Genomic DNA, 27,659 nt, shown 5'->3' with positions numbered 1-27,659 from the left:
GGATTTTCTTTTGTTATAAAGGACATTATTGGGACATTTGAAAAAAATCTGAATAAATTTTATAGACTAGATAATAGTATTTTGTCAATAAATGTTAATTTACTGATTTTGATATTTGTATTAAATTAAGAGAATATCCTTGTTTTTAAAAAATGTGATCTGAGGTATTTAAGGGCAAAGGGTCATCCCTTCTGGAGTGTTAACATTTGAGGAATCTGGGTAAATGGGAAGTTTTTGGGTAACCTTCTTACAATCTTACAGTCTAAAATTATTTAAAAATAAGAAGTTAACATATAAAAAGAACAAATCTAAAGGTTTGAGAACTGAAAGTACATTGTAAACTAGATCCTCCTGACCTGTGATACTTTGATTCACAAGAGCCAAAACCAAGCACACACATACTTTTTTTTACATCTGAAGTTAAGAATTCCTATTTATCTGAATTCAGACTTTCAAACAATATTTTACAGTTTGTTTGGAGATTACTTATTAGCTTTAGCACCAAAAGTGGTACCCATAATACTGGTGAGTTATTTTTACCAAGCTCTGAGGAGATGTTCTTCCCAAATTTGTATGCACTTGGGCTGATTGTTTTTGTGGAAATTTGTCTCTATACGTTATTTTTTTTCCTCCGTGTAAATGACAATATCAGCCTTTAGCATATTAAAAATAGCTGTATGCTTCAGTTTATTCTAATAAAGTGTAGTTTGCACTTTCCCTCCCCACCCTGAACATGCATTTTTAAATGATGTGAGGCTGTCCATGCGTACCCTGGTACAGGAGTGTACTGCAGGTATTAAAACGCCTGGAAGCAATGTGAGTGGGGGTGGGTGTGATAAAGAAACTGCAAACACTTTTCATTTAGCACTCATCTCAACTGCTGCTACTTTCGTAGTACCGTTTCATCAAATGGTTGCCCCCACGATACTCGGGTAATCTTGTATAAGACGTACTTGTGGCTTTTCACACAAGATGCTTCCTGGAGGTCAGGCTAAAACTTGATCAAGTTCCGGAATGCTACTATTAAGTGTCAGAATGGGGAAGGCAATTTATATAAAGGCGTGTCCATGAAGAACAACATCTGACCAGTGGATGACAGTTATGTGGGGTGCTAAACCCAAAGTAACCTTTGATCTACTTGTCATCTGAGTACCATGATGAGACTCTAGTGTTGGAGCAGAAGTTTGAAATGTCGAAGAATATACAAAAATTTCCAACTGTTAATCCTAAGAATGCTATCTAGAATTCTCCGGATTACCTTATGACTTTATTATGAAGCTTTTGAACTCACAGCTGACTGTTGCTTCTTATCTGCTTCAGATTCTTAGAAAAAACTCAGTCTTTGTTTTTTGTTTTTTTTTTTAAGATTTAGTTGTGCTGGTAGTAGTGTTGCCGCTGTTTGTTAGTCCTCTGTCACAAGGCTACCTAGGTTCTTAGGTTTGTGCCAACCCTGTTTTTCTCATATACCTTATTATTATTTTTTTTTATTTATTTTTTAAAAGATTTTATTTATTTATTTGACAGAGAGAGACACAGCGAGAGAGGGAACACAAGCAGGGGGAGTGGGAGAGGGAGAAGCAGGCTTCCCGTGGAGCAGGGAGCCCGATGCAGGACTTGATCCCAGGACCCTGGGATCATGGCAGATGCTTCACGACTGAGCCACCCACGTGCCCCATACCTTATTATTTTTAAAATCCACAGTTTTGCAGCATGTGCAATTTCCCAGTAATGTGTGCATTGCATTACAGGAGAAATACTTGAATTTTTTTTAATGATATGAAGAAAATTTACATATTTGTTTATTTTTATATAGCTTGAATTACTTTTTAAAAAAACAATTTTGCAAACTAACCCAAAATAAGAGATGTTGGTCTTACATAGTTTTAAAAACACATCAAAAATTAAAAGCATTTATAAATTAATTCAGCAGAACACATCAACTAGAATAGCTAAAATTCAGACTGACACCAAATGCTGGTGAAGATTTGGAGCAACTAGAACTGTCACACAAACCACTTTGGAAGAGGCTCTGGTGGTTTCCTACAAACCTCAACAGATACCTACCCATGATCTGGCAGTTCTACTCTTAAATTTTTCCCACATGAAATAAAAACTTAGGTCCACAGAAAGATTTACAAGGATGCTTTTATCAGTCTCAGAAGCATATGAGGTGTCCATAATAAACCATTGGAGTAAAGTTAATTCAAGAAATAAGATGTCTGGAATTTGCTTCAAATTAATCCAGAGTGAAGGAAGAGTGAAGGCATAAATTAAAATTAGTCATATGGGGATGCCTGGGGTGGCTCAGTCAGTTAAGCGGCTGCCTTCAGCTCAGGTCATGATCCCAGGATCCTGGGATCGATTCCCACATCGGGCTTCTTGCTCAGCGGGGAGCCTGCTTCCCTCTCTGCCTGCCACTCCCCTCCGCTTGTGCTCTCTTTCTCTCTGACAAATAAATAAAATCTTAAAAAAAAATTAGTCATACGTTGAGAATTGTTGAAGCTGGGTGACAAGCATATTATACTATTGTCTCTATTGTGGTAAATTTAAAAAAATTAATAGAAAAATTAATTCTCATTGTAAATTTGTGATCATGATTATTGTCTGAATAAAGCACAGTGTTAACATAGCACCTCAAGTCTAATATTTTGGTGGGTAGACCAAATATATTGATTCTTCACTGGTTATTTATTGTTAAAGATTTTATTTATTTGAGAGAGAGAGTTTGTGTGGTGGGGGGAGAAACAGAGGGGGAGGGATAGGGAGAGAAGCTCAAGCAGACTCCACTGAGAGTGGAGCCTGATGTGGGGCTCGATCCCACAACCCTGAGATCATGACCTGACCTGAAACCAAGAGTCGGATGCCTAGTGAACTGAGCCACCCAGGCGCTCCTGATTCTTCAATGGTTATCAACTAACAAACTGACTTTAGACACTTAAAAGTTATTAAAAGCAAGCAGTGACTAGCAGTATTTTAAATTTCTCCCCAATTTTTCTAAACTTCAGAGTTTGGCGATGAATTCTGTTTCTCCTTAAAAAGGTGATTGCTATTTGTTGTATTATTTCTTAGGTTTGTATTGACTTTAGTTTGAAGTGTTCAGTCCACCCTGCAGAAGATTTTATTTTATTTTTATTGTTTTTTAAATGTGTGATTTTTTTTTTAAAGGAGGGGGTGGGGCAGAGGGAGAGGGAGAGAGAGAATCTTAAGCAGGCTCTATGCCCAGCATGGAGCTCATCGCGGGGCTTGATCTCGCCAACCTTGAGATCATGACCTGAGCCGAAATCAAGAGTCAGATGCTTAGCCGACTGAGCCACCCAGGCACCCCTCACCCTGCAAAGGATTTTAAATTTGATGTCTGTCTTTATGGAAGACTTAAATAAGTAGAGTAGGGGAGAGAGGGAGGAGAGAGGGAGATGGGGAAGTAGAGGCAATTTTTCACTCAGTGTTGCAGGGCTCTCCTTGATTCAGAGGGCGGTGGGAAATGGGTAGTGATGGGATTACATTATTGCCGGTGGATTTTTCAGAATAGTAACAGTATTTCTCATGCCTGGAGATGTCCTCTGCTTGTACTTCGACCAGCATATCCTCTTCTGCTATATGCCAAAATGACTTTTCTTCCCACTGTATCTTTGAAGTGAGATATTTTCTGGATGTTCCGACCTCGTTTTCCTGGACGTTGAATAAAGTTTGCTAAGAATTACCTGGCACATGCATATGTGTCTTTCACAGGAATTCTAATTAGGCAGGTTTTACTGTCTCCATCAGCAGTCCCTCGTTACCATGATAATCTAGTTGGGTTATTGCCACGTTTCATTGATTTGAAGACATTCTTTCACACCTTAATGTCTCTGATACCGAGATACCGCCTACGGCCAGTGGCATCTTACAGTTGCAGCTGGCCGGGCAGTGGTTAGGATCGGTTGTCTTTTCTTGCACACGTGTGAACTTGGTCAGAGCTGTTCCTGTTGTTACTTCAGATGAATTATGCCCACGTTTGATACTGCATGTGTTGTCATTTCAAATGATACTGGTTCACACTGACATGCCAGTAACCCCTGACCTACCCTCTCTTCAACAGAGGCCCTCATATTTCATATCCCAGCTAAAATGGCCCTTCCTCTTTGATGCTCTGAATCTCTCAATGTAGGATTAATTAATTGTTCCTCTTCTGCATTCCCATGACATGTTTTATCTAGCTCACTTAGGCCCTTCAACTTTATATCCCCATGACTAACAATGTCTGGAAAATGATTGATGCTTACTAGAAATTTGTTGGATTAAATGATTTAAATTAAATATGGCATGAGAAAGTATCTTTGGCTTGAATTCTAATTCAAAGCTTAAACCTCATGGCTGTACCTGCAACGTTGTTGTTTTCATTGATATATATTTTTTTTTTCAAAGGTTTTATTTATTTGACAGAGAGAAAGACAGCCAGAGAGGGAACACAAGCAGGGGGAGTGGGAGAGGGAGAAGCAGGCTTCCCGCGGAGCAAGGAGCCCGATGCGGGGCTCGATCCCAGGATACCCTGGGATCATGACCTGAGCCGAAGGCAGACGCTTAACGACTGAGCCACCCAGGCGCCCCTTCATTGATATTTTTATTCCATGATTTTCTCAAATGAAACGGTCTTTGCAATGAGGAAAATAGAGTATTTCAGGAGTTCTGATGTTTTCGCCATCTTTTAGCTATATTAAATAAAAATATCTCTAATAAATAGCGTAGCAACATTATATTGTTGTGTCATTACAAAGTACTTTAATTTTCTTTTTTTTTTTAAGATTTTTTTTTATTTATTTGACAGAGAGAGACGCAGTGAGAGAGGGAACACAAGCAGGGGGCGTGGGAGAGGGAGAAGCAGGCTTCCCGCCGAGCAGGGAGCCCGATGCCGGGCTTGATCCCAGGACCCTGGGATTGTGACCTGAGCCGAAGGCGGACGCTTAACGACTGAGCCACCCAGGCGCCCCAGTACTTTAATTTTCAAAATAAATCTGTGATATGAACAAATTCGGTGTCTAATAATATCAAAAGTTTGGCCCATAGCACTGGTCCTATAACCAGTTAATGTATATTTGCCTTGGTCAGACAGAAAATTTCTAACTCTGCACAAAAGTTTGTATAAAAATGTTTTTAATCCAGAAGATTTAAAAAAATGTTTTTAAGTTTATTAACTATATGTCATACGTGGTTTAATTGATTATCAAGTAAGTTAAGGCAATGGATAAGAAATACCTGTTGCCCATAAGGAAATAAGATGTTTTAACGGAAATGACGAGTTTGGGAATTGCACCTGTGATGATCCAATGCTAAACTAACTTGTTTTCTCATGTTATTTTAGTGATACTGGATTTCTCATTTTTAAGCGATGGTCCCTGTCCCCCTTTAAAACAGGGAAAATGTAGTCATGGGAGGAGGGAAGGAGGTGAGAATGGCTCTAGGGTAATAATTGTCAGTATTGAGGCTTAGAATAACAAAGGGCCGGGAGGTAGGTGACCAAAAAAACGCTCACTTCCAAGAAAAAAATGAGTACACACAAGGATAGAAACAGCCTGTTTTATAGAGAAAGGCAGAGATAAATCATGGTGTCTCTGCTCAGTGGATCAGGCAGCTGTTAAAATGATTAGAAATGAAGACCTGGTTGCAAAACAATATTTAATAAAAAGTCAAGTGAAAAAACATTATATATTTTTGTCTGCCCTGTGTACATAATTACATAGAAGCATATATACATTTGGAGAGAAATATAGCAAAATGAGAATTGTGGGAAAATGTATTTTTGCAATTTTATTATAGTTTTTGTTATAAATATCATTGTGCTATAAAAATAAGGAGAAATGCAAAGAATGTGTTCAACTCAAGAAAAAAAACCAAAATAAAACAAAAAAGGAGAAAAAAGAGCCAACCTGTCTTCCACATAGTTATTTACCGAGTCATGGAATTTTGAGCTGGGAATTTTATCTCCGCTATTCTCAAACTTTCTGGTCTTAGGACCTCTTTACAATAAAAATTATTGAGGACCCCAGAGAGCTTTTGTTTATGTGGGTTATACCTATTAGTATTTCTATACTAGAAATTAAATTTGAGAAATTAAAGATATTGATTGTCATTTAAAAATAGCAATGATAGGATGCTTGGGGGCTCAGTTGGTTGGGCGTCCAACTCTTGATCTTAACTCAGGTCTTGATTTCAGGGTCGTGAGTTGAAGCCCCGTGTTGGACTCCACGCTGTGTGTGGAGCCTACAGGAAAAAAAAATAATCATAAACCTGTTACATCTTAAATAATATACTTTTATGAAAAATAACTATATATTCCAAAACAAAAATATTTAACAAGTGTGCTATGGTTTTACATTTTTGCAAATTGCTTTAATATTTGGCTCAATTGAAGACAGCTGGATTCTCCTATCTGCCTCTCCATTGATTCTGTTGTGATATTTTGTTTTGGTTAAAATATGGAAAGAAATCTGACCTCACACAGGGAGGAGTTGGAAAAGGGAGGAATGCTTTAGTAGTTTTTTCAGATGATTGTGGATATGCCACCTTGCTTCTCGCACACCCCACTGGACACCTATGAGAGACTGAAATTGAAAAGGGCAAATAATGTCTGGGAATTGTTATGAAAATAGTTCTCGCCTCATGGGCTCCTTGAAAATGTTTTAGGGACCTACAGGGCAGCTTCTGACCACACTTTGAGAATCACTGCTCTACCCTTTCAGAGGTGAGAAAACTGAAACCAGAATGTCAAATGATTTTCCCCAAATTACATGGTTTATGGAAGACAGGTTGCTTGGACAGAGTTCTTCTGGTTGCATTCCTGATGCTTTTGGAGGACTTCAAATTACAAACAGACCTTAGGACAACTTTTGTAAACTGACCCTGAGTGTTTTTTAGTCAGGGTCTTCTGAGCTGTCAAATATAATTGTTCCTTTTCATCTTGAAGATTAAAAAAGAAACCTCCATGATAGGTGAATCAAAAGTAGCACTAGGATTATAGGTAGACTTGTAGAAATGCAATTTTAATATAGAAATATTAATTTAAACGTACATTTAGTTTTTGGTTACTACCTTTTACTAGCTTCCTAGCATCTTCTTTCTCAGTAATTTTATGTAGACACTTTCCATTTATTTGCTTTGTTGCAATTATCCGCATATCCATAATTAGAGGCATTTTCCATATCTGGACCTCCATTTAAATTCTTCGGTGACTTTCTGGTTTTATTTTTAATGTTGTTCACTCATTCCTCTGAGGTTCCACTGAGGTCTCAGAAACATCAGTGACTTGGATACCCGAGATGGAAAACACTTTGGAAAACTTTATTTAGCCTGATTGAGTAGGTAGTTTTCAAACCTCACCACCAGAGCACAGCTTTCTTTAGAGGGCCTTTGTATGGTAACTTCCTTCTTTATCACCCTCAGTCAGCCCTCTTGCTCACCCCTTCCCTCACCCTATTCAGTGTTGGCCTCCAATCTCTGTCCTCGATCAGAGGCTTTCCTTCATATTTCTTCATCTTTTTCAAGTTTTTATTGCAAAAGCCTCTTTCTTGTTCTGCCATATACTTTATCTTCCTTTTTCTGTTCCCTATTTACCAGTTTCTTTTTAAAAAAGATTATTCTTTTTTTTTTAAAGATTTTATTTATTTATTTGAGTGAGAGAGAGTGCACGAGAGGGGGTAGGGTCAGAGGGAGAAGCAGACTCCCCACTGAGCAGGGAGTCCGATGCGGGACTCGATCCCGGGACTCTAGGATCATGACCTGAGCCGAAGGCAGTCGCTTAACCAACTGAGCCACCCAGGCGCCCTTAAAAAGATTATTCTTAATAAGAATTATCTCCTTACATACAATGGAATCAAGATTCTCATAGTTGCCAAAAAGATACACAAAAGTGAGTCTGTAGTCTCCTGTTTGTATGATGGTAACCATCATTGGAAAAGTGTCATGATGGACACTCAAATGCTGGAGGCCACCATCCTCCTGACTTATCACCACAGTGCCTTCACTCCTTGCTTCCAGTTTATGGTGAATAGATCAGTGGTAAAAATCACTTATTTTGTAATACACTGGCAAAATCTTTGGGTCAGCTCTAACTAATTTTATCATTTCTACCCCCACCAAAATAAAGTATTTTAAAGTTTTATGGGGAAACACCCCATTTTGTAGATCCTGTTATCACTTCAGGAAAAGTGGTGGGACTGAGAACACAGTTCTTGGGAGAGACTGAGATGAAATTCTGGGTGCCTTTTGGTGTCCGCTTGTCCCTAGTCCTCAGTCCCTCCCCGTGCCTTGGAATGGTGGGACGAGGACTTGGAAAAGTCCTACTTACTACTGGTCCTGCATCTCCTACCCTCCTGTGTCTGCCCTTTTGTTTCTACCCTTGTTTTGGAATCAAGTCTGAAGTGGGGGCCGAGGTGTCTAAGTTGCAATTACAGAACTCTCACATCTAGTTGTAAGGCACTCCCTTTTCCTCCTTTTTCCTTTCCTTTTGGAGCTGCAAAGGTGTTTTGTGGGTTAGAGGAAATAAAAAGACAATTCATTAATTTGAAAATTGTTGAGAATCTGTTCTATCTACATCACATGACTCTTTTTTCTAGACTGTTTTCTTATTTTCTATGTCCAGTGGGATGTAATTATGCCAGTGTTCCACATGCAGTGGAAGCTTCATATGTATTTGTTTAAAAGAGAGAAATAAAGACAGAACACAAAAATGCAGTCTAGCTGGGGAGATGGTGTAATGGGGGAGTGATGGACATTGGATGTTCAGGCTCTATTTTCATCCCTATTGTTTTTTTTTTTTTTTTTTAAAGATTTATTTATTTATTTATTTGAGACAGAGAGAATGAGAGAGAGAGAGAGAGCACATGAGAGGGGGGAGTGTCAGAGGGAGAAGCAGGCTCCCTGCCGAGCAGGGAGCCCGATGCGGGACTCGATCCAGGGACTCCAGGATCATGACCTGAGCCGAAGGCAGTCGCTTAACCAACTGAGCCACCCAGGCGCCCTATTTTCATCCCTATTGTAACTGTCTTTGTGATTGGGTCAAATTACTTCACTACTCTGTGCTTTAGTTTTCTTTCTGTAAATGAGAAAGTTGTTAAGTGATGTTTAACAATGTTTGCTCCTCACTTTAGTATTTATTCAGTGATTACTTATCAAGTGCCTGTTGTGTGCCTGGCACTGTTATGAAATGCTGGAAATACAGTAAACAACAAGTGGAGTAGTTCCTGCTCTCGCTGATGTTCTGTAATAAGGTGTGGGGTGTCTGTCTTCCCTGTGGGTAATAGAAATAGTAATTTGAAGGGCAGCTGAGTTCCAGTCCTCGCTCTGTGTCTGATTTGGGTAGGGCCTTTACAGGTTATTTATTTATTTATTTCCCCCCTAAAGATTTATTTATTTATTTGAGAGAGAGAGAGAAAGAGAGAGAACAAGTGGGAGAGGGACAGAAGCAGAGGGAGAGGGGGAGAGAGAATCCCAAGCAGACTCCCTGCTGAGTGTGGAGCCTGATGCGGGGCTGGATCCCACAACTTGGAGATCATGATCTGAGCTGAAATGAAGAGTCAGACGCTCAACCCACTGAGCCACCCAGGTGCCCCAGGACCTTTATAAGTCATTTAAATGCTTTGTTCCTTTATTTCTCATCTGTAAGATGAAGATAGTGATACCTCAACTATTTACCTTACACAATTGTTTTAAGACTCAGAATGATGTATGTGGAAATGCATTTGAATATAGCAGTAATGTATAGTGTGTTTCAGTGTCTATAGTAATGTAAAATATTATTGTATTTTGCTATAGAATTTCACATGGAATTCATTACAACTTGGTTGAGAGAATTCTAGATTAACTTAAATTTGGAATTCAGAGATACTTGAATAATATAAAGTATGTTTGTTTTTCTTCTCTTCACAGAAAAAGATAATGCTAAATATGTTTTTAGACACAATGATGGCCGATCCTCCTCCCCAGTGCCTTGTCTGGCTACCTCTCATGCATAGGCTCGCCCATGTTGAGAATGGTAAGCAGAACTTTGATCATTCAGTCCCTTGTGCTACAGGAAATACATGAACTGATGGTATTTGTAGTGTCCTTAGCTATTACCATTGAAAATTATAATTGACATTTGCTGTCACTGTGTCATTTGAATTTGTGATTTTTAGCTTTCGGAAGAGGGATATTTATTTCTCAAAGAAAAGTAGGGGAAGGGGGCTTATTACTTAGGGTACCAAGAAACAGAAATATCAGGTCATAAAACTTTGTGGTTAAAACTCCAGGCTTTCCCCCACTGAGAATCACTTGAACCCACCTGATTTAGCCATGACTTCCTTTTTTCCCCCCCTTTAATTTATAAAAGTCACAGTTCTAAAAAATTGGATATATGCAGTATCAAGCACTAAAACTGTAATGATTTTGGAACAGTTTAAAGGAAAATAGCTACGATAGAATTTGGTACTTCACACATCTTCACTTTCTGCCTTTACTATTTTATCTTGACTTACTCCTGGTATCCTTTCCAGGAATTTGACTTAAATCTTTGTCTTGCTTGGAATTGAAATGGTAGTTATCTCCTGTAACTTCTTAATTCTTTCTTCTATCGCTATCGGTTTATCTCCTTGTTTAGGTTGTGTGAGTTTGTTAAAGGAAAGGCTATAGTTTCTTATGTAACCTCCTCTCAAGGCTCTTGCCTGTTTCTTATTCTGCCAAAGAGAACCAGTAACAGCTGAGAGGCCCGAAAAAGTAGAGCTCTCTTTTTCCCCTTTGTGAGAATGAAATGCACATCCATACTCTGTCTTTTCCCTCTCTCATCCGTACCTTTTGTTTTTAAACCTCTCAGCTTTTTGCCCCACTGTGGCTTTAGTTCACAGGTACCTTAGATTCAGGATTATTTTCTTCAAGGTGTAGAATCTCTTGACTAAACTAAAACGGCTAAATTTTTTAACAGGATTTTTGGATAGAGATTTATACTGTTAAATTATTATATTATTATTGAAGGATTATTGGCTCTTTTGGAGGCAATACTTTTAAAGCCTGAAGTGTTTTAGGACTTTCATATTCAGTTTGTTTTCATAAAGTCATTTCGTATCTGCCATACCATATAGAAAGAATCTCATTTGTCCTGATTTTTGTTATCTATATGAACATTTTACTGTGACTTTGTATATAGTGTATTATTTGTTGATTACATTCTTATGAGGTTAGTGATAGTTTTCTTAGGGACAGAGAAATAGTATGAACTCATTGACATATCTTGAAAATAAAACGTTATCTATCACAATAACATTTATCTACATATCTTAATTTTTATGGTGGGGAAATAAATTCTAAAATTATGGTATTTCTATATTTCTGTATGGTATTTTTATTGTTGTTTGGGCCCTTTCTATGAAATTCATCACTTGAATTATATTGAAGTTACTACTTATAAGGACAGATATCTATTTAGTTACACAAAAGTTGTACTTTTTATATTGTTTTACTAATCCAAGTGTATCGTGTATAAGATTACTAACATGCGTTCTTCCAAAAAGAATGCTTTTACCAAAACCTGATCTTATTTATAATTGACTGAGTACACTTGATGATCCTCTGCACATTCTGGTTCTTTCCATTTCCACCTGGTCAACCCATGATACTGTCTAATGTGTGGCTCTTGACTGGTGTAGAAGAGGAGAGAAATCACACAGTATACATGTTCAACCAAGATAATCAATACACTTGATAATTTAATATTAATGTACATGTATTATTTAATATTAACCAAAAATAATTGTAGAGAATTATAAATGCTGGTATGCTGATATTGCCTATGTTGATGTGAGCTCCAGATTGATTTGGGAGTAGTGTTCTTTGGCGGAACTTTACTAGATTGTAGTTTTATTGTTTTTAATTAAAAAAAATTTTTTTAAGATTTTATTTATTAGAGAAAGAGAGAGAACGAGTGAGCACAAGGTGGGGAGGGTCAGAGGGAGAAGCAGACTCTCCAATGAACAGGGAGCCTGATGTGGGGCTCGATCCCAGGACTCCCAGATCATGACCTGAGCCGAAGACAAACGCTTAACCAACTGAGCCACTCAGGCGCCCCTAGATTGTATAGTTTTAATTTGGAGCACAGATTCTTATTAGCACTTTCATTATTCCTTAGAAATATCTTGATGACAAAAAGCTTGAATTTTTTAGAGGAAGTATGTCCTTTGGAATTCTCATTCCTGATTTTACTTTTCTTACAGTCTTTAATGATTCTGTTATATTGTTTTCCTCACCTAGTGCTCATTTTTGTTTTTTGAGCCTTGATGCCCTAGTTAATGTACATTTTTGGAAACAGGACCAAAAATCCTTATTATTGAGATAAGATTGGATTTGTGTACATAGTATTTGAAAGAGTTATTCAGATGAAGATTTGAATACTATATGCCCCTTTCCCATCGACTTCCATTTCTTGTGTTCAGAATTGAATTGCCAGTGGGAACAACCATGCTACCAACTCTGAAAAGTATAAACAACCACCTGTAATACAGAGTTGTGCATTGCCCACTTACCACTCAGTGAACTTACGTTCAGGCTGTTAAGAGAATCCCAGCAATCTCTCTGAATCCTGACCGCTACCTGGCAGTTTTTCATTAGGCAAGCTGCTGTATGAGTGGAGGAAGGAGGGACAGGTCTGAGTTTCCCTTCCTCCCAGTCACCGCCCCTTCGTTGGCCTAGAGTATTTTATTTTACTGTTCTGCTACTTAGAACTCTTACCTACAGCTAACATGGTAATATGTCTAGCCTTACTTTTTTTTTTTTAAACCAGTTAACCACTTACGCCCAGGTGTGTGATAGCTTTTAATTCAGCCAACATTTGAAGGCTTTCAGTTGAAAGGTACTGTGTAAAATACCATTTTCAGGTAACAGAGACACTTAGTACATCATCTGAGCTCTCACGGATCTCATGTTAGGGAACGAAACAAATGTCTCTACAACTAACAATGATACATCTCTCTAAAAAGCAACAGGTTTGGGAAATAAATTTTAGACTGAGAAGGCTTCTCTCTCTTCTTTCCTTATATATTTATCTGAATTTTGACAAACACGAGTTTCATTAAAAAAAAAAAAAAGAAATTGGTTATTTTCTCAGGTGGATTGGAATATAATGTAATAACTTGAGAAACTCTTCTCATCTTTAGGGTTAGGGTTATTGTCTTTCCCTCTTATTCTAGTAAATGGCAGGTTCCGTTAACTAGGAGACAATTTAGAATTTTCGCTTCTAATTCTGTTTCCACCTTTGCTTGTGTACGTGAGGTTTGGTTTTCCCCTGTATTGACTTGATTTCTCCAAATGAAAATGCCTTCTCTCCCTCCCCGCCCCGCCCGCTGTGTGCTTCCGCAGTCTTCCACCCCGTGGAGTGCTCCTACTGCCGCTGCGAGAGCATGATGGGCTTCCGGTACCGGTGCCAGCAGTGCCACAGCTACCAGCTCTGCCAAAACTGCTTTTGGCGCGGCCATGCCAGTGGCCCTCACAGCAACCAGCACCAGATGAAGGAGCACTCGTCCTGGGTAATTGCTTTATGTCCCCGCCCGGGTCCTCCGCCGTTACTCTGTCTCCGCGGCGGCCCCGGGCCGGCTTCCGGGTAGATGCCTCGCGAGCGAGGACGCCGGGTAATGGTCTTCGCGTGACGGCCGTGACAGCCATGGCGGCCATGGCGGCGCAAACACCTTGTGCCTCATCACCTGGTTTTATTTGTTTGTTTGTTTGTTTGTTTCTTTGTTTATTTATTTATTTTCATCACTTGATTTTAAAAGGAGAATTTTTAAAGTTCCAGGAGATGGGGATATTATTACAGTTGAAGTGGAAAAGTGAGAAGAGTCTTCTTATTTTAGAATTGTGCGGCGGGGTATCCCCCCAGAGCTTGGCTTTAAGTAAGATTTAAAGTTCTTTTTCTCAAGCATATTTGTTTCATGTCTCTAGGGTTTAAATGTTGCACAGAAAGCTGCATGAAATAAAGGAGTTAAATTTTCATCTCTCTGAGGTGGGGGAAATAGTGTATCTTACAGTTGCCACATTGATGTCCTTACGTTCAAAAGTAGTCCTTTAAATAACAATATTTGGGTGCAGGACGTGTGATTTTCCTGCGGTGTTTATAAATCACGTAACAAGCTTAGCATCAGTCATTTTTCTTCCCTTTTCTCAGTTTATTTTCAGAGTTTTTAAAATGCCATCCGTTTATTTCCCAAAAGTCGTTTTAAAAACTTTTCCCTTTAGTTTTCGTTGGTTGGTCGGTTGGTTTGCTAAAGGGTAGAACAATATATAGGGTCATACGTATAATTCAGGATTTAGGTTCTTACCCTTGGTTATCCTACTGGACTTTAAGTATTAGAAAGCTTCAATTACCAGGGGTTTTTTTCTTTCTTTTTTTTTCTAGTTAGCCTTCTTAAAACTCAATCAAGAAAAAAGGCAAGTAAGTTCATATCAGGGATTGGTTTAAAAAAAAAAAACCAAATTTCAACCCACATGTGCACTTTACTTCCTACATCTCTGACATGTTAGAGATAATTTTTTTTTTTTTAAATCAGATAGGTTTTCAGTTACACTTAACCATAAAATTTCGTTAAACTGAACATCCTATCCTAGGTTTTGTTGTGTCGTAAATTCCAGTACTTTTTTGGTTGAGGAGTGATTATTTAAAATTTTTAAACAAGCAATGGGGAAAAAATGCAATGTAGTAGTTTCTTTTCTTTTTCATTGAATAGAGATAATCTGTAGATTTTCAAGTTGTTACTTTTCCCTTTCTTAAAGTGCAAGTGTCCCACTTAATTGATTTGTTAATGTTTTTCCCATTGTTTTTTAGAGTCTAACTCTCAACACTGAGATAACTCTTTGCTCTGTTACCACTTAAAATGATTAGATTCATTGGGATGTTTCTTCTGACAATTCTCATTCTAGATGTTGAGAGGAAGTGAGGAACTTGTTCGTTATAGTTTGAACTTGCTCATTTAGCTAATTTGTAGCCCTTTTAAGAAATGGGAATTTTACATTTTTTTTTAAAGATAAGTGGCTAAATACTGCTTTATGATTTACAAAGCAGCGTTTCATATACTCTTGAATTTTGGCATTGAGTTAAAACACATAAATGAAGGTACAGAAATCACAAATGAATTCTTGTATTTTTGCTTGATCCTCACAACATTCTTGTGAAGTAAGCCATATTCCCATTTGTTATTTTTATTTTAGCTTTGTTGTTGTTGTTTTTTAATTTTATTCATTGTTGTTATAGTGACTGGAGATTTCAAGAAAAATCAAGTATAGGCATGAAGCTGGTATCAGTTCTGAATTTTGATGAGTATATGCATTATGTGTGACTGATGCATACTGGTAAGGTTTTTTAGCAGTGTGTGTGTGTGTGTGTGTGTGTATAACTTGTTTTCAAGATTAGAACTGTATGTGCAGTGCCCTTGTTCTTTGAGGAAGATGTGAGTGAATTTTGGGACTGATGTGGGTAAAGAAGTTTCCACTAACAAAAAGATGTGTAAATCACTTTAATAGTAATTTCTTTGAAGATTGCCCACTGTGTTTATACTAGTATTTGAATGAATATTTTTCTGTGTTCACAAGAGATAAATTTAGTGTGCATTTAACAAGTTTGTATATGAATTTGTATTGTAGATTTGATAGGTGTTATATTGGTGCTTGGAAGTTTACTTTGATTTTTCCAGAAGTTTCTGTTTAATGTTTTACCTAAGTATGCAGTGTAATTCATTTATTCTTTTAGTCATCATTCATTTGACTTTAAAATATTTTAGGAAAAAAATGCCATGTGGTATCATATCTGTGATTCATTCTGTGCATTCATTATTCATTCATATTATTTGAGCTCCTACTGTGTGGTTCCAGGCACTGTTACAGGCATGTAGGGTACATCTATGAACAAATCAGATTCCTGCCCTGTGGGGCTTAAATTTTAAGGGGTATGAAAGAGGTCATTAGGGCTCACTGACATCGCTGTTTTCCTATTTTTGCCGAACATACATCTAGACTACATTTCTCAGCCTTCCCGTATCTAAGAAGGACCATGTAAATAGCACTTATCAGTGGAATGTGATTGGAGTGATAAGTGTCTTCCTAGAATAAGACCGTTAATAGCTGAGTGCCTCTTCTGTTCTCTCTGCCAGCTTAGTGGGGAGAATTTCATTAGGACCCATAGGAGGATAAAACCACAAATGAAAGGAAACTAGGTCCTTGAATGATGGGTAGAGAAGAGTATTCTGCCAACCTACTTGACTTTGATGGGAGCAAGAGAGAAACTTTGTGTTAAGCTACTGAGGTTTTAGTTTTTGCTATAGTAGTTGGTACTGGAAGTAGAGTCCTGTTAAAAAAAAAAACCTTAAAATCTGTGTCATTGACTTAGCAGTCAAATAGCTCTGATGAGGACACTCATATTGGAGTTGGGAAGGACAGAAACTCGTGTTATGCAGTGGTGACCAATTGGGTTAATTTGTCATCCATGATAACTTAGAAGGCACACTTCGTGCCACCTGAGCTCCAGGTCAAAAGTTGGAAAGGATTGGAGTGTGAGTGTGTGTTGTCTGTTTTTTTAGGTATGATGAGAAAGAGATGAGCTTAGGAAAGAATTAGCAAGTTTTCAAGCAAAAAATGAAAGGGACTAGAGAAAGTTCTGACAGTTGGAGCAGTGACAGGAAAAACAGATTGCTTATAGACCCTGGAGCACAATAGGTAAGAGTTGAGAAAGGCTTTGAGCAATAAAGGCCTAGGGAACTTTCTCAGTTGAAGAAAGGTAGCTTAGTCCTATGGCGAAGATCAGATAAGGGCATGAGTTCTCGTTCTTGGCTGTTCCTCAGAATCACCTTGTTCTCACCTATGTAGCTTCTGATTTAATGGGTCAAAGGTATATGAAACCTAGATAAGGCAGTTTTTAAAAGTTCCCCCAAGTGATTCTCTCATGCAGCCCAAGTTGGAAACTGCTGACCTTTTGTTTCATATGGCCTCCAGGTGGCCTCTGTTAGTTCAAAGCAAGAGGAATGGAGGCAAAGACATAAATCAGGCTTGAGAATTATGTCTAGGAAAGGACTTTGTGTGTGGTTACTGGCACTTGGAACTGACTGGAAACAAATAGATCAAAGGCCTACTAAGTTTTTGAGGGAATTGTATATTGGCAAAGGAACCATGAGCCTGCATGTAACAAGCACTTGACTATTTGAGCTGTAAACCTACTTTTTAAGGATCCAGACCTTGCTCTGGGAAGAGATGGGTTATGAAGGTTATACAGCCCCTAGGGAGGGCATGCCAGAGCCCACTTTGCCAAGGAGGAGATTGGATAAGGAAGAACCTCCTGCTTGTGTTCCTTCATTGTGTAGTGGAACTGGGGAGGGTGGGTGCAGATAATTTGCCCTGTTTGTTCCTAGTTTGCATCATAAAGAGCTACACATGGTCTTGTTAAAGAAGACTTCGATGTACCCAGAGGCCCTGGACTTGTCTTTAGATGCACTGACTAAATGGGACCTCGGGTTTTCTCTTGGGAGAGGTTTAAGTGTGTTTTATGTGTAGAAAGAGGAGGAAAAAGGTATTTCATGATTAGAATTACTTACCAATATCCATGTTTTCCTTCTCTTCCTGGACCTACACCTAGATGATATAGCCCATCCTCCTTGCAGCCCGATGGGGCCATATGACTAGTTCTCACCAGCGGAATTTATTTGCAAGTGATCTGTGTTACTTCTGGGTCAAGGCTGTTTTAAGCAGATGTGTCCCTCTCATCTTCTCTTTACCCTTCTCATTCCCAGTAGACACTGGCCACATGGAAGGATCTCCAAAGAAACAAGTAGAGGCAGATGTCCTTAGATGGGTATCTGGTAGATGGATCAGAGCCCCTCAGCCAATTTACACTGGACTCGCACATGAGCAGGAAATCAGAAAGCAGAATCCAGAGTATCGGGTCATAGAGGCTGTGTTGAGAAAGTGAGATTTGAGCGTGTCTTGGGTGTCTGCTAGCAGACATCTGGGGAGGAGGAGGCGTTTTCAGCATGGAGCCTGAGGGCAGGAGTGTGCTTCTGAGTTCAGGGAACAGCAGAGAAGCCTATGTGCCCAGAGTGGAGTCAATAGGAGGAGGAGGACTACAGGAGAGGAGGTCAGATCGCTCACAAGGGCCGTGCTGGCCATTGTAAGGATGTTGGCCTTTGCTCTAGGGAAATGAGGAGTCTTTAGAGAGTTTTGAGTAGAAGAATGGTATGGCTTGATTTATCTTTTAAAATGATCAGGCTGGATAACATGTAAAGGGTAAAGTGGGAGGAAAAGATAGAAGCAGAGAGACCATTTCAGGAGAAATGATTGCAGTCATCAAAACCAGATGCGGTAGGATGGTGGTAGTCAGGTGGTGACAAGGGTGGAACGAGAATGTACTTTAAAAATTGCCTGATGGGTTGGATGTGGCTTGGGAGAGGACAGGAGTTAAGATTTTGTCCTAAACAACTAGAAGGATGGAATTGTCATCAGCTGAGATGGGACAGCTGTGGATAGAGCACACATAGAGGTGAGGATTGAGAGTTCACTGTGGAAATTCAGTTTGAATTTAAGGTGCTTACTAGATATCCATATGGACTTGTTGAATAGGCCCTGGCACATGAGTCTAGACATCAAGAAGGAAGTCTGAGATAGAAATCAGCTTGGGCGTCCTTGGCAAGTGGATGATACTGAAAGCCATGAGACTGGATGGTCCCCCCGAGTGAGTGAGTAGAGAGAGAGCAGAGAAGAAAAAAGAGAAGAGGAATGAGAACTGACGTCAGGGGTCATCATTAAGAGATCTGGGAGAAGAGAAGAACCTGCAAACAGTGACGCAGGGGAAGAAGCTCTCCTGGAAGCGTGTGAAGAGTGTTTGGAGGAGGAGGGAGCGATCATCTGTGTCCAGGGCTGTGACAGACAGTCCAGTGAGAAGATTGAGAAGTGGCCCCTCATCTAACAACGTGGGGTTCGTCTTGCAAGAGCAGTGGGGACAAAACCTGTCCGAAGTGATCCATTCTAACACTGTTTTCTGATAGTTGTTCTTAGTGGGATTTTAGGAGACCCGATTAATCCCGCTTTGCTTTTCCCACTCACCACTGCAGCCTCCCGGGAGTTAGGCAGATGGCAATCTGTTCAGGAAGGTGGTTTTAACTGTGAGGAAGTAATGGCCTTGCCAGTGGCCCCTGAACTGAATACAGCCCAGCCCAGTGCAGGCCCTTCCAGCAGGGAGCAGAGCTGGAAGCTCAAGGCTGAGGGTGCAGAGGAGAACGTGTGCTTTGTGTGGGGCCTGCAGATACCAGGAAACAAGGGAGGGGAAGTGGCTGAGCTGGCATGTTCATGCCTTCCCTCGGACCAGCCAGGCTGGTCAGAAGAATGAGGGGCAGAGAGGGACCCGGGGGGTCCTCCACATGGAAGCAAGGCAGTGGGCCATGTAATCGGTATTGATTTGTACATTCTAGTTTGCAAGGATATATTCAGCATCTTCTCTGAGGTTCCCGGGTCGTATTCCTGGTAACCTTGCCACCGGGAGGCCTGCGGTGTACAGTGTTTTAGTTATTGTTGCTGCAAAATAAGCGTCTACAAAACTAGGGACTGAAAACAACCATTTTGTTAGGCCCACGGCTTTGGTGTCAGGAGTTTGGACAGGGCAGAGGGGCTGGGTTGTTCCTGCTCCATGACTTCTGGAGCCTCTGCTGGATTTCTGAAATACCAGGCGGGGTGGGTGGCTTGAATGACTGGAGGCTTCTTCACTCGTGTGTCTGGCATCTGCCTGGGGAGGGCTAGAAGGCTGGGCTCCACCAGGCGGTGTGCTGGAGCCACCTGGTTTGGCCTGTGGCCTGAATGTGGCCTGTGCATTCCACAGCATGGCGGCTGTGTTTTCAGAGAGAGCGTCCCTGGAGGAAGCATCTGGAAAACCAGTGTTCCAGGAGCGTTAGGGGAAGGCTGCAAGGCCTTTCCTGCCTGAGCTGTGGAAGTCATGCAGTCACGTTCTGCCAAATTGTGCTGGTTACAGCATCGAGGCACTAGGGCCAGTCCAGCTGGCGGAGGGAGAGGATGCTGGGGGTGGTGGTGGCCGTAAAGGCCCATCCGAAGGAGCATGTGTGGTGTGGTGAGTGGTATGGTGCAGTTATGTTTGGGAATAATTCCTGGCATATAGTTAATCTTCAGTAAATATTTGTTAAATAGATGAATGAAAGAACATACAAATGAGTATATCCAACCATGCATCCAGTCTGCCACACTGAGGAGAAAGCCTTATGATCTGCACAAGGCTTTCTGTTTAAATGGTTAATTCACCCAGAGAAACTATCTATCATGTTTTTCTACTAAGTTATACTTTTTAAAAGAGCACTTTGTTAAAACAACTATGCATAATATTTACTGGGATTTTTTTTCTCATATTCCAGTATTCAGATTTGGAGGATGATTCTTTTAAAGTATTTCAAATATAGTGTTGTTGTTTTTAATCACTGTTAAATGATCTTAACCCTGGCCTTCATTTTCCTTGGTCAGGGCATACATGCTTTTCTGATTTATTTTATGCATTTTTCCCTTCTTCCTTCCCTCCCTGTCCTCCTCCTCCTTTTTTTTCCTCCTCCTCCTCCTCTCTCTCTCCCTGTCTCTCATATCCCTCACTTTCTTTCAATTAGCGTGAAATATATATAACATAAAATTTACATTTTACCTCTTTTTAGGTGTCCAGTTCACTGGCATTAAGCACATTCATATTGTTGTGCAATCATCGCCACCATCCATCTGGAGCTTTTCTATTTTCCCAAACAGAAGCTCTTAACCCTTTCTGGCTATGCAAGGCTAGAAAGAAGCCATTTCCTGCCCTCCCCTCTGCCTTACCTTCAGATCTCTGCTTACCCTGGTCTTTGCTTTACCAAGAAAAATTTGGTCTCCACTTGGCAGGAAGGCTGTTTGTGTGTTTATACAAAATGCACTTGTAACACAGCTACTATTTGTTAGTTGAGTGGCTTAGTAGAGCCAGTTATGTAATATGGAATATATGGAAATTTCACCTTTCTTCCCAGCAGAGGGCAGGCTCCATCTCTGAACAAAGTTACTTACCTTGTTCTTCAAAATCTATAAATGAGGAAGTATTTGGATTTGTTTAGCAATCTCTGTTAATATTATTGCTCCTTTTTAAAAAATAAATATTAACAGGCAACACACATATGTCTAGTATACTTATTTGGGCATTAGTGATATTAAATAATTTACCTTAAGGGTTCAGAGCAAATTTTGTTGTCATAGACCTGGACCAATTAAGATTTGTTGTTGACCTGTCCTTGTCAGAAGCAGTATTTAATTCTCATGTGACTAGCACACCTCTCCTCACATCTCTAGAATTTTGAGAGGATATGTATTCAATGAGAAAAAAGTATGCTTCTTGGTCATGCTTCTGCCAGGTTCAAATAGTCACGTCATAATTTAACTACTTTGTACATATAGTGTAAAACTAGGCAGGAGGATTTAAAAATTTTTTTAATTTTTAAAATTCAAGTATAATTAACGTACAGTGTTATATTAGTTTCAGGTGTACAATATAGTGATTCAACAACTTTATACCCTACTCAGTGTTCTTCATTAAGTGTGCTCTTAATCCCCTTCACCTATTTCACCGTTCCCCCACCCACCTCCCCTCTGGTAATCATCAGTTTGTTCTCTATAGTTAAGAGTCTGTATTTGGTTTGTCTCATTTTTTCCCTTTGTTCATTTGTTTCGTTTCTTAAATTCCAAATATGAATGAAATCATATAGTATTTGTCTTTCTCTGATTGACACGTTTTACTTAGCATAATACTCTCTAGGTCCATCCACATTGTTGCAAATGGCAAGATTTCATTCTTTTTTTATGGTTGAGTAACATTCCATCATATGTATACCACACCCTCTTTATCCATTCATCTATTGATGGACACTTGGGTTGCTCCCAAAATTTGACTATTGCAAATAATGTTACAATAAACATAGGGGTGCATATATCTTTTTGAATTAGTGTTTTTGTTTTCTGTGGGTAAATACCTGGTAGTGGAATTATTGGATCATGTGGGAATTTTATTTTTAATTTGTTGTGGAACCTCCATACCATTTTCCACAGTGGCCACACCAGCTCACCTCTCATCAACAGTGCATGAGGGTTCCTTTTTAGGAGGACGTTTTTTAAAGGCATAAGGCAGTATCCACACTTGTGGCAAGTTATAGCACAAGGTAAGACAAATACATGAAGACATTCCACACGGAATCTACAAACTGGACATGTAGCCCAATGCCCCACACTCCTCAGAGAAGCTGCTGAGACTGTGTCCGCTGTGGTTCCCACCTCTGTTTTCATTAATCACGATCCGCTCTCACCATCTTACTGACACCACCATTCCCATCTCCATCTGTCGGTGACTCATTGCTCCCCCCCACCCCCCCATCCTTCTTGCCGTCCTCAGTCCTCCGCATCTCGAGTGCTTTTACAACTGCTGCTCCTTAGGCAGCAAGCTGCCCTCACTTGTCCTGCTTCTTAAGCATTTCTTTTACCCCCGTCTTAATTGAAGTTTGGCTGTCTGTTAGGAGCTCCCCTTCTCCTGTACCCTTTCAGTTGGTAGCTATTTATTCTCCCACATCTATGTGTTTTTGGGGATTGGGAGGTGAAATTATTGTGAGGGTGGCTATATAATTTATCATATACAACAGACTTACTTGAAGTAAAAGAGGCCCTATTCTTTATGCAGGGAGGGACAGCATGCATAAACTGGGATTTCCTGGGTAAACTGTTTATGGACACTGTTTTAGTGTTCTGTTACTGCGTAATAAATTATCACAACGTTAGCAGCTTAAAACAACAGAGATTTGTTATTTCCGTTTCTGTGTGTCAGAGGCCTAGGCAATGGCTTGACTGGATTCTATGCTCTAGGTCTTACTGGGCTGACTTCAGGGTGTCAGTCGAGATTGTAGTTATCATCTGGGTTGGGGGGGTCCTCTTGCCAGCTCACTGGTTGGCTGAATTCATTTTATTGCAGGTATGGTATCGAGGTCCCCATTTTCCTGCTAGCTTCCAGCCAGGGAGGACTCTCAGTTCCCAGAGGTCACCTGCAGTTCCCTACCATGTGGCCCCCAGAGGCAGTTTACAAAATGGACATTTGCTTTCTTCCAAGCCAGGTGGAGCACATTTCTCTGACTTCCTCTTCTGCAACTCGCCAGAAAAAATGCTCCTTTTAAAGGGCTCACCTGATGAGACCAAGCCCATCAGGGTAGTCTCCCTTTTGCCATATAACATAATCAGAGGGGTGATAGAGTTCATCATCTTCACAGGTTCCATCTACATTCAAAGGGGAAAGGATTGTCTGAGGACAAGTGTTACTGAGAGTCAACTTAGAATTCTGCATGTACTACTCATCCTCGTCATTTTCTTCCTTGTTTTCTACCTTGCCGCTTCTAGACCATTACAACCTGAATCTCCTGGATTAAACAACCAACAACAACAACAACAATAAGCAAGACACTTTCTTGAGGCTCATGCCATTTTAGCTCTACCCTCCTTCTTCTTTTCTGATTGCAGTTCTCTTGTCGTTTCCCTTCACTCCAGGATGGATTGGTACCAGAATTGTGGTCACTTCTTGGGTGATTTCAGTATCTAGAGAGTCAATCCTTTCAAGACCCTGGCCACACAGTTTCTTGACTTCCTGGACTCTGACAGTCTTCTCCGCTGAGCCTCAGACATCCACTCCCCCACGTACACCCTGGACCCTCTCAGCACCTCTGACTGCTCTACTTCAGAACCACTGATTTAGACGCCCCATTCTGTGTTGTCATTCCAGCTGACTTGTTCAACTACTCTCTCATTAAGACCATCCCTTATCTTCCTCCAGCCTCTACTCCATTGACTTGTCTGCATTCTCAGTCCTCTCTTTGTCTTTCTTTTCTCTTTATCGTTTTAGATATGGTGCTTCTTTCCTGTACCATAAACTCCATTGTCCTGTGACTTTTTTTTTTTTAATCCATCTCTCTGTCAACTAAATTCATGGATGAATTAATCTGTCTGCTTTCTCTTAAGTATTTCTGGAGAAAGCCATACAAAAGGGCAGACTAGTATTACCATAAACTCATGATCACGAACTTCATAGTGACTCTCAGCACTGCAATCCTGTTCTCTGATCACCTTGCTTTTCCATTTTTTGCAATGGTCAGTTAAAGTTGTATAGGAATAAAATCTCCATTTAAAAATAACCATCTACCCCCACTCTTCCCTCTCTTTCAAAGGCTGACCTCCTTTCTTACTACACAGAGAAAACAAAAGCCATTAGAACGGAACTCCCTTAACTTTCTGCTGCTGAGTTCACTCACTCATTTATATTTATTCAACAAATTCTTATTAGGTACCTGCTACATAGCAGGTGTACAGTGAAAACTATAAAACATCATTGAAAGTAATTAAAGAAAACCTAAGTAAATAGAAAAACCTACACATTTGTAGATTGAAAGACTTAATATTGTTAACATGACAGTACTCCCTAAATTTATCTACAGATTCAATGCAATTTCCCTGAGAATCTCAGCTGCTTTTTTTCATAATCCTATAAGCTGATACTAAAATTCATATGGATATGCAAGGGACTCAGAATAGCCAAAACAATCTTGAAAAAGAAGAACACAGTTGGATAATTCACACTTCCTGACTTTAAAGCTTATCTCAGTAATAAAACACTAATCAAGACAGTGTAGTACTTGCATGAGGTTAAATGTATAGATAGATTAATGGAACAGAATTGAGAGTCCAAAAATAAGCCCTTACATTTGTTGTCGACAGATTTTCAACAAGGGTGACAGGACTGTTCAGGAGGGGAAGAATAGTCTTTTCAAAATATGGTGCTGGGACAATTGGATATTTACATGCAAAAGACTGAAACTGGACTCCTACCTTATACAGTATAAAAAATTAACTCAAAGTGGGTTATAGACCTAAATGTAAGAGCTAAAACTAAGAAACTCTTAGAACAAAACATAGGCATAGATTTTTGTGACCTTGGGGTATGCTGCACCTTCCTAGATGTGATACTAAAAGCACAAGCAACAGACAAATAATAGATAATTGAACTTCATCGAAATTAAAAAGTTGATGCTTCAAAGAACACCATCAAGACAGTAAAAAGGCAATTTACTGAAAAGGAGGAAATACTTGCAAATCATATATCTGATAAGGGACTTGTATCCAGAATTATAAAGAACTCTTATAACTCAACAAAAACCACCAAATAACCCAATTTAAACATGAGCAAAGGGAAAGTAGAGTGGTGGTTACCAGGAGCTGGGGGTGGGGGAAAGAATGAGAGTTGTGTAATCAGTACAGAGTTTCAGATTTGCAAGACGAACAAGTTTGGGAGATCTGTTTCACAACAGTGTGAATATACTTAACACCACTGGAGTTAAGTAATGGTTGAGATGGTCAATTTTCCGTCACGGGGTTTTACAGTGAAAAAAAAAAGTAAGTTGACTTTAGGGGGAAGATGGGTAAAGGATCTGAATAGACATTTCTCCAAAGAAGATATACAAATGGCCAATAAGCATGTTGAAAAGATGCTCAATGCCATTAGTCATTAGGGAAATGTCTAATCAAAGCCACCATGAGATGCCACTTCATACCCACTCCTCTCCTTATTTCTTAAAATAAGAAAAGATTGACAATAACTAGTGGTAACGAGAATGTGAAGAAACAGGAACCCCGGTACACTGCTGGTCGGAATATAAAATTTTTCCACTGTGGAAAAACAGTCTAGTAGTTCCTCAAAATGTTAAACAGAGTTACGATGTGGTCCGGCACTCCCAGGTGAGAATGGAGAATTCTCCTTTGGGAATTGAAAATACATGTGCACACAAAAACTTGTATATGAGTGTTCATAGCAACATTATTCGAAATAGCTAAAAAGTGTAAATAACCCAAGTATTGGTCAACTGACGAATAGATAAGCACAATGTATGTCAATATAGTGGAATATTACTAGACAAGAAAAGGAAATGAAGTTACTGATATATGCTAAAACATGGATGAACCTTGAAACTATGCCAAGTAAAAGAAGCCAGACACAAAATGTCACCTCTTGTATGACTCCATTTATATGAAATGTCCAGAATAGGCAAATGCAAAGAGACAGAGAGCAGATTTGTGGTTGCCAAGGGCTGAGGAGAGGGGAGGAATGGGGTGTGACTGCCAATGAGTATTGGATTTCTTTTCGGGGTGAAAAAAATGTTCTGAAATGAGATAATAGTTATGGTCGTACAACTCTTTCAGTATACTAAAAACCACTGAATTGTAATGTTAAAAGGGTGAATTTAATGGTATGTAAATTATATCTCAATAAAGCTGTTTTTTTTTTTTTAATTTGGTCAGGAAGAGCCTTTTTGAAGAAGCGACATTTAAACTGAGATTGGAATGACTAACTTGAGGTTGGTGGTTCTAAATTCAAAGTCCGACCAGTCAGCATAGTTGGGTATTTACTTCCCCAGTGTGTAGAGGGTAGAGGAGCAGAGCAGATGAAGTTGGGGTTTAGACAGAGAGTATGACAAAGGAAGAGAGCTGGCAGGGTGGTGGGGTTGGAGAGTATGCAAAGAAATGAATACAATAATGGGCCATGGAGTGTAGGTTGATTAAAGGAGAAATGAGGCCTTGAGGGATACAGGGGACCGGGGGAAGGTGGTAGGCTCAGTGGAGAATAGGACCTGCTGGCATTGAAGTATTGCTGGAGGTAGGTCCTTAAAGGAGTGAGCTAGACGAACAGAAGTTTGTATGAGAGTGGGGTGCTTGCAATCGAGATTTTCGGTGATGTACAGTCATTGGCAGTAAAATGTTCCAGGATATGACTGTGAGGCTGGTGGCGGATATCGAGGAGGGGAAAGGTGGTTGAAGGTGAGTTCAAGGAAGACCAGTGTATAAGTAAGTTTCCTAGAGCTGCCAGAACAAATTATTGCAGACTTGGTGACTTAAAGCAGAAGTTTTGGACACCACAGATTTGAAGTCAAGATGTCAGCAGGACCACACTCCCTGTGGAGACTCTAGGGAAAAATCCGTTTGTATTAGAGGTCTCCAGAGAAACAGAACCTCTCTACGTATTATGTGTATTGATACATATATATTTATATATAAGCAGATTTATTATAAGGAATTGGTTCACGCAGTTATGGAGGCTGACAGGTCTCGAGGTGTGCAGGATGAGTCAGTAAGCTGGAGCCCCAGGAGAGCTGATGGTGGAGTGCCAGTTTTGGTCTGACAGCTTGGGAACCTGGAGAACCAACGGTGACATTCTGGTCTGGGCCTCCAGACCCAGGAAGAGCAGATGTTTCCATTCACATCTGAAGGCAGGAACAAGCCAGCATCCTAGTTCAGAGGCAGTCAGGCCAGAGGAATTCTTTCTTATCTGGGCGAGGGTCAGCCTTTGTGTTCTGCTCAGGTCTTCAACTAATTGGATGAAGCCCACTCGCATTAGGGAGGGGAGTGTGCTTTACTTGGTCTACCAATTTATATGTTAATCTCCTCTAACTAAAAACACCCTCACAGGAACACTGAAAATAATGTCTGACCAAATATCTGGGCATCCAGTAGCCCAGCAAGTTGATGTGAAATTAACCGTCACACCATTCTTTGCCTCCTCTCACTTCTGGTGGCTCTTGGCATTTCTTGACTTGTGGCTG

At 39.9% G+C, this 27,659-nt stretch overlaps 1 protein-coding gene across 6 annotated transcripts in view; it reads left to right on the top strand.

Annotated features, from left to right (window-relative positions):
- Positions 1-27,659, top strand: part of DTNB (dystrobrevin beta) — a 256,526-nt gene that overhangs the window by 95,040 nt on the left and 133,827 nt on the right. For all 6 annotated transcript variants that reach the window (XM_032391617.1, XM_032391613.1, XM_032391615.1 and 3 more), the window contains 2 exons: positions 9,901-10,006; positions 13,357-13,523. In XM_032391617.1, coding sequence (XP_032247508.1) covers positions 9,901-10,006; positions 13,357-13,523 — 273 coding nt within the window. The remainder of the gene's footprint in view (positions 1-9,900; positions 10,007-13,356; positions 13,524-27,659) is intronic.

This window comes from Phoca vitulina, unplaced genomic scaffold (assembly GCF_004348235.1).
Source record: "Phoca vitulina isolate PV1807 unplaced genomic scaffold, GSC_HSeal_1.0 scaffold63, whole genome shotgun sequence".
Classification (NCBI taxonomy): Eukaryota; Metazoa; Chordata; class Mammalia; order Carnivora; family Phocidae; genus Phoca; species Phoca vitulina.
Note: the sequence above shows the minus strand (reverse complement) of the source record. Positions and strands in the feature narration are given on the sequence as shown.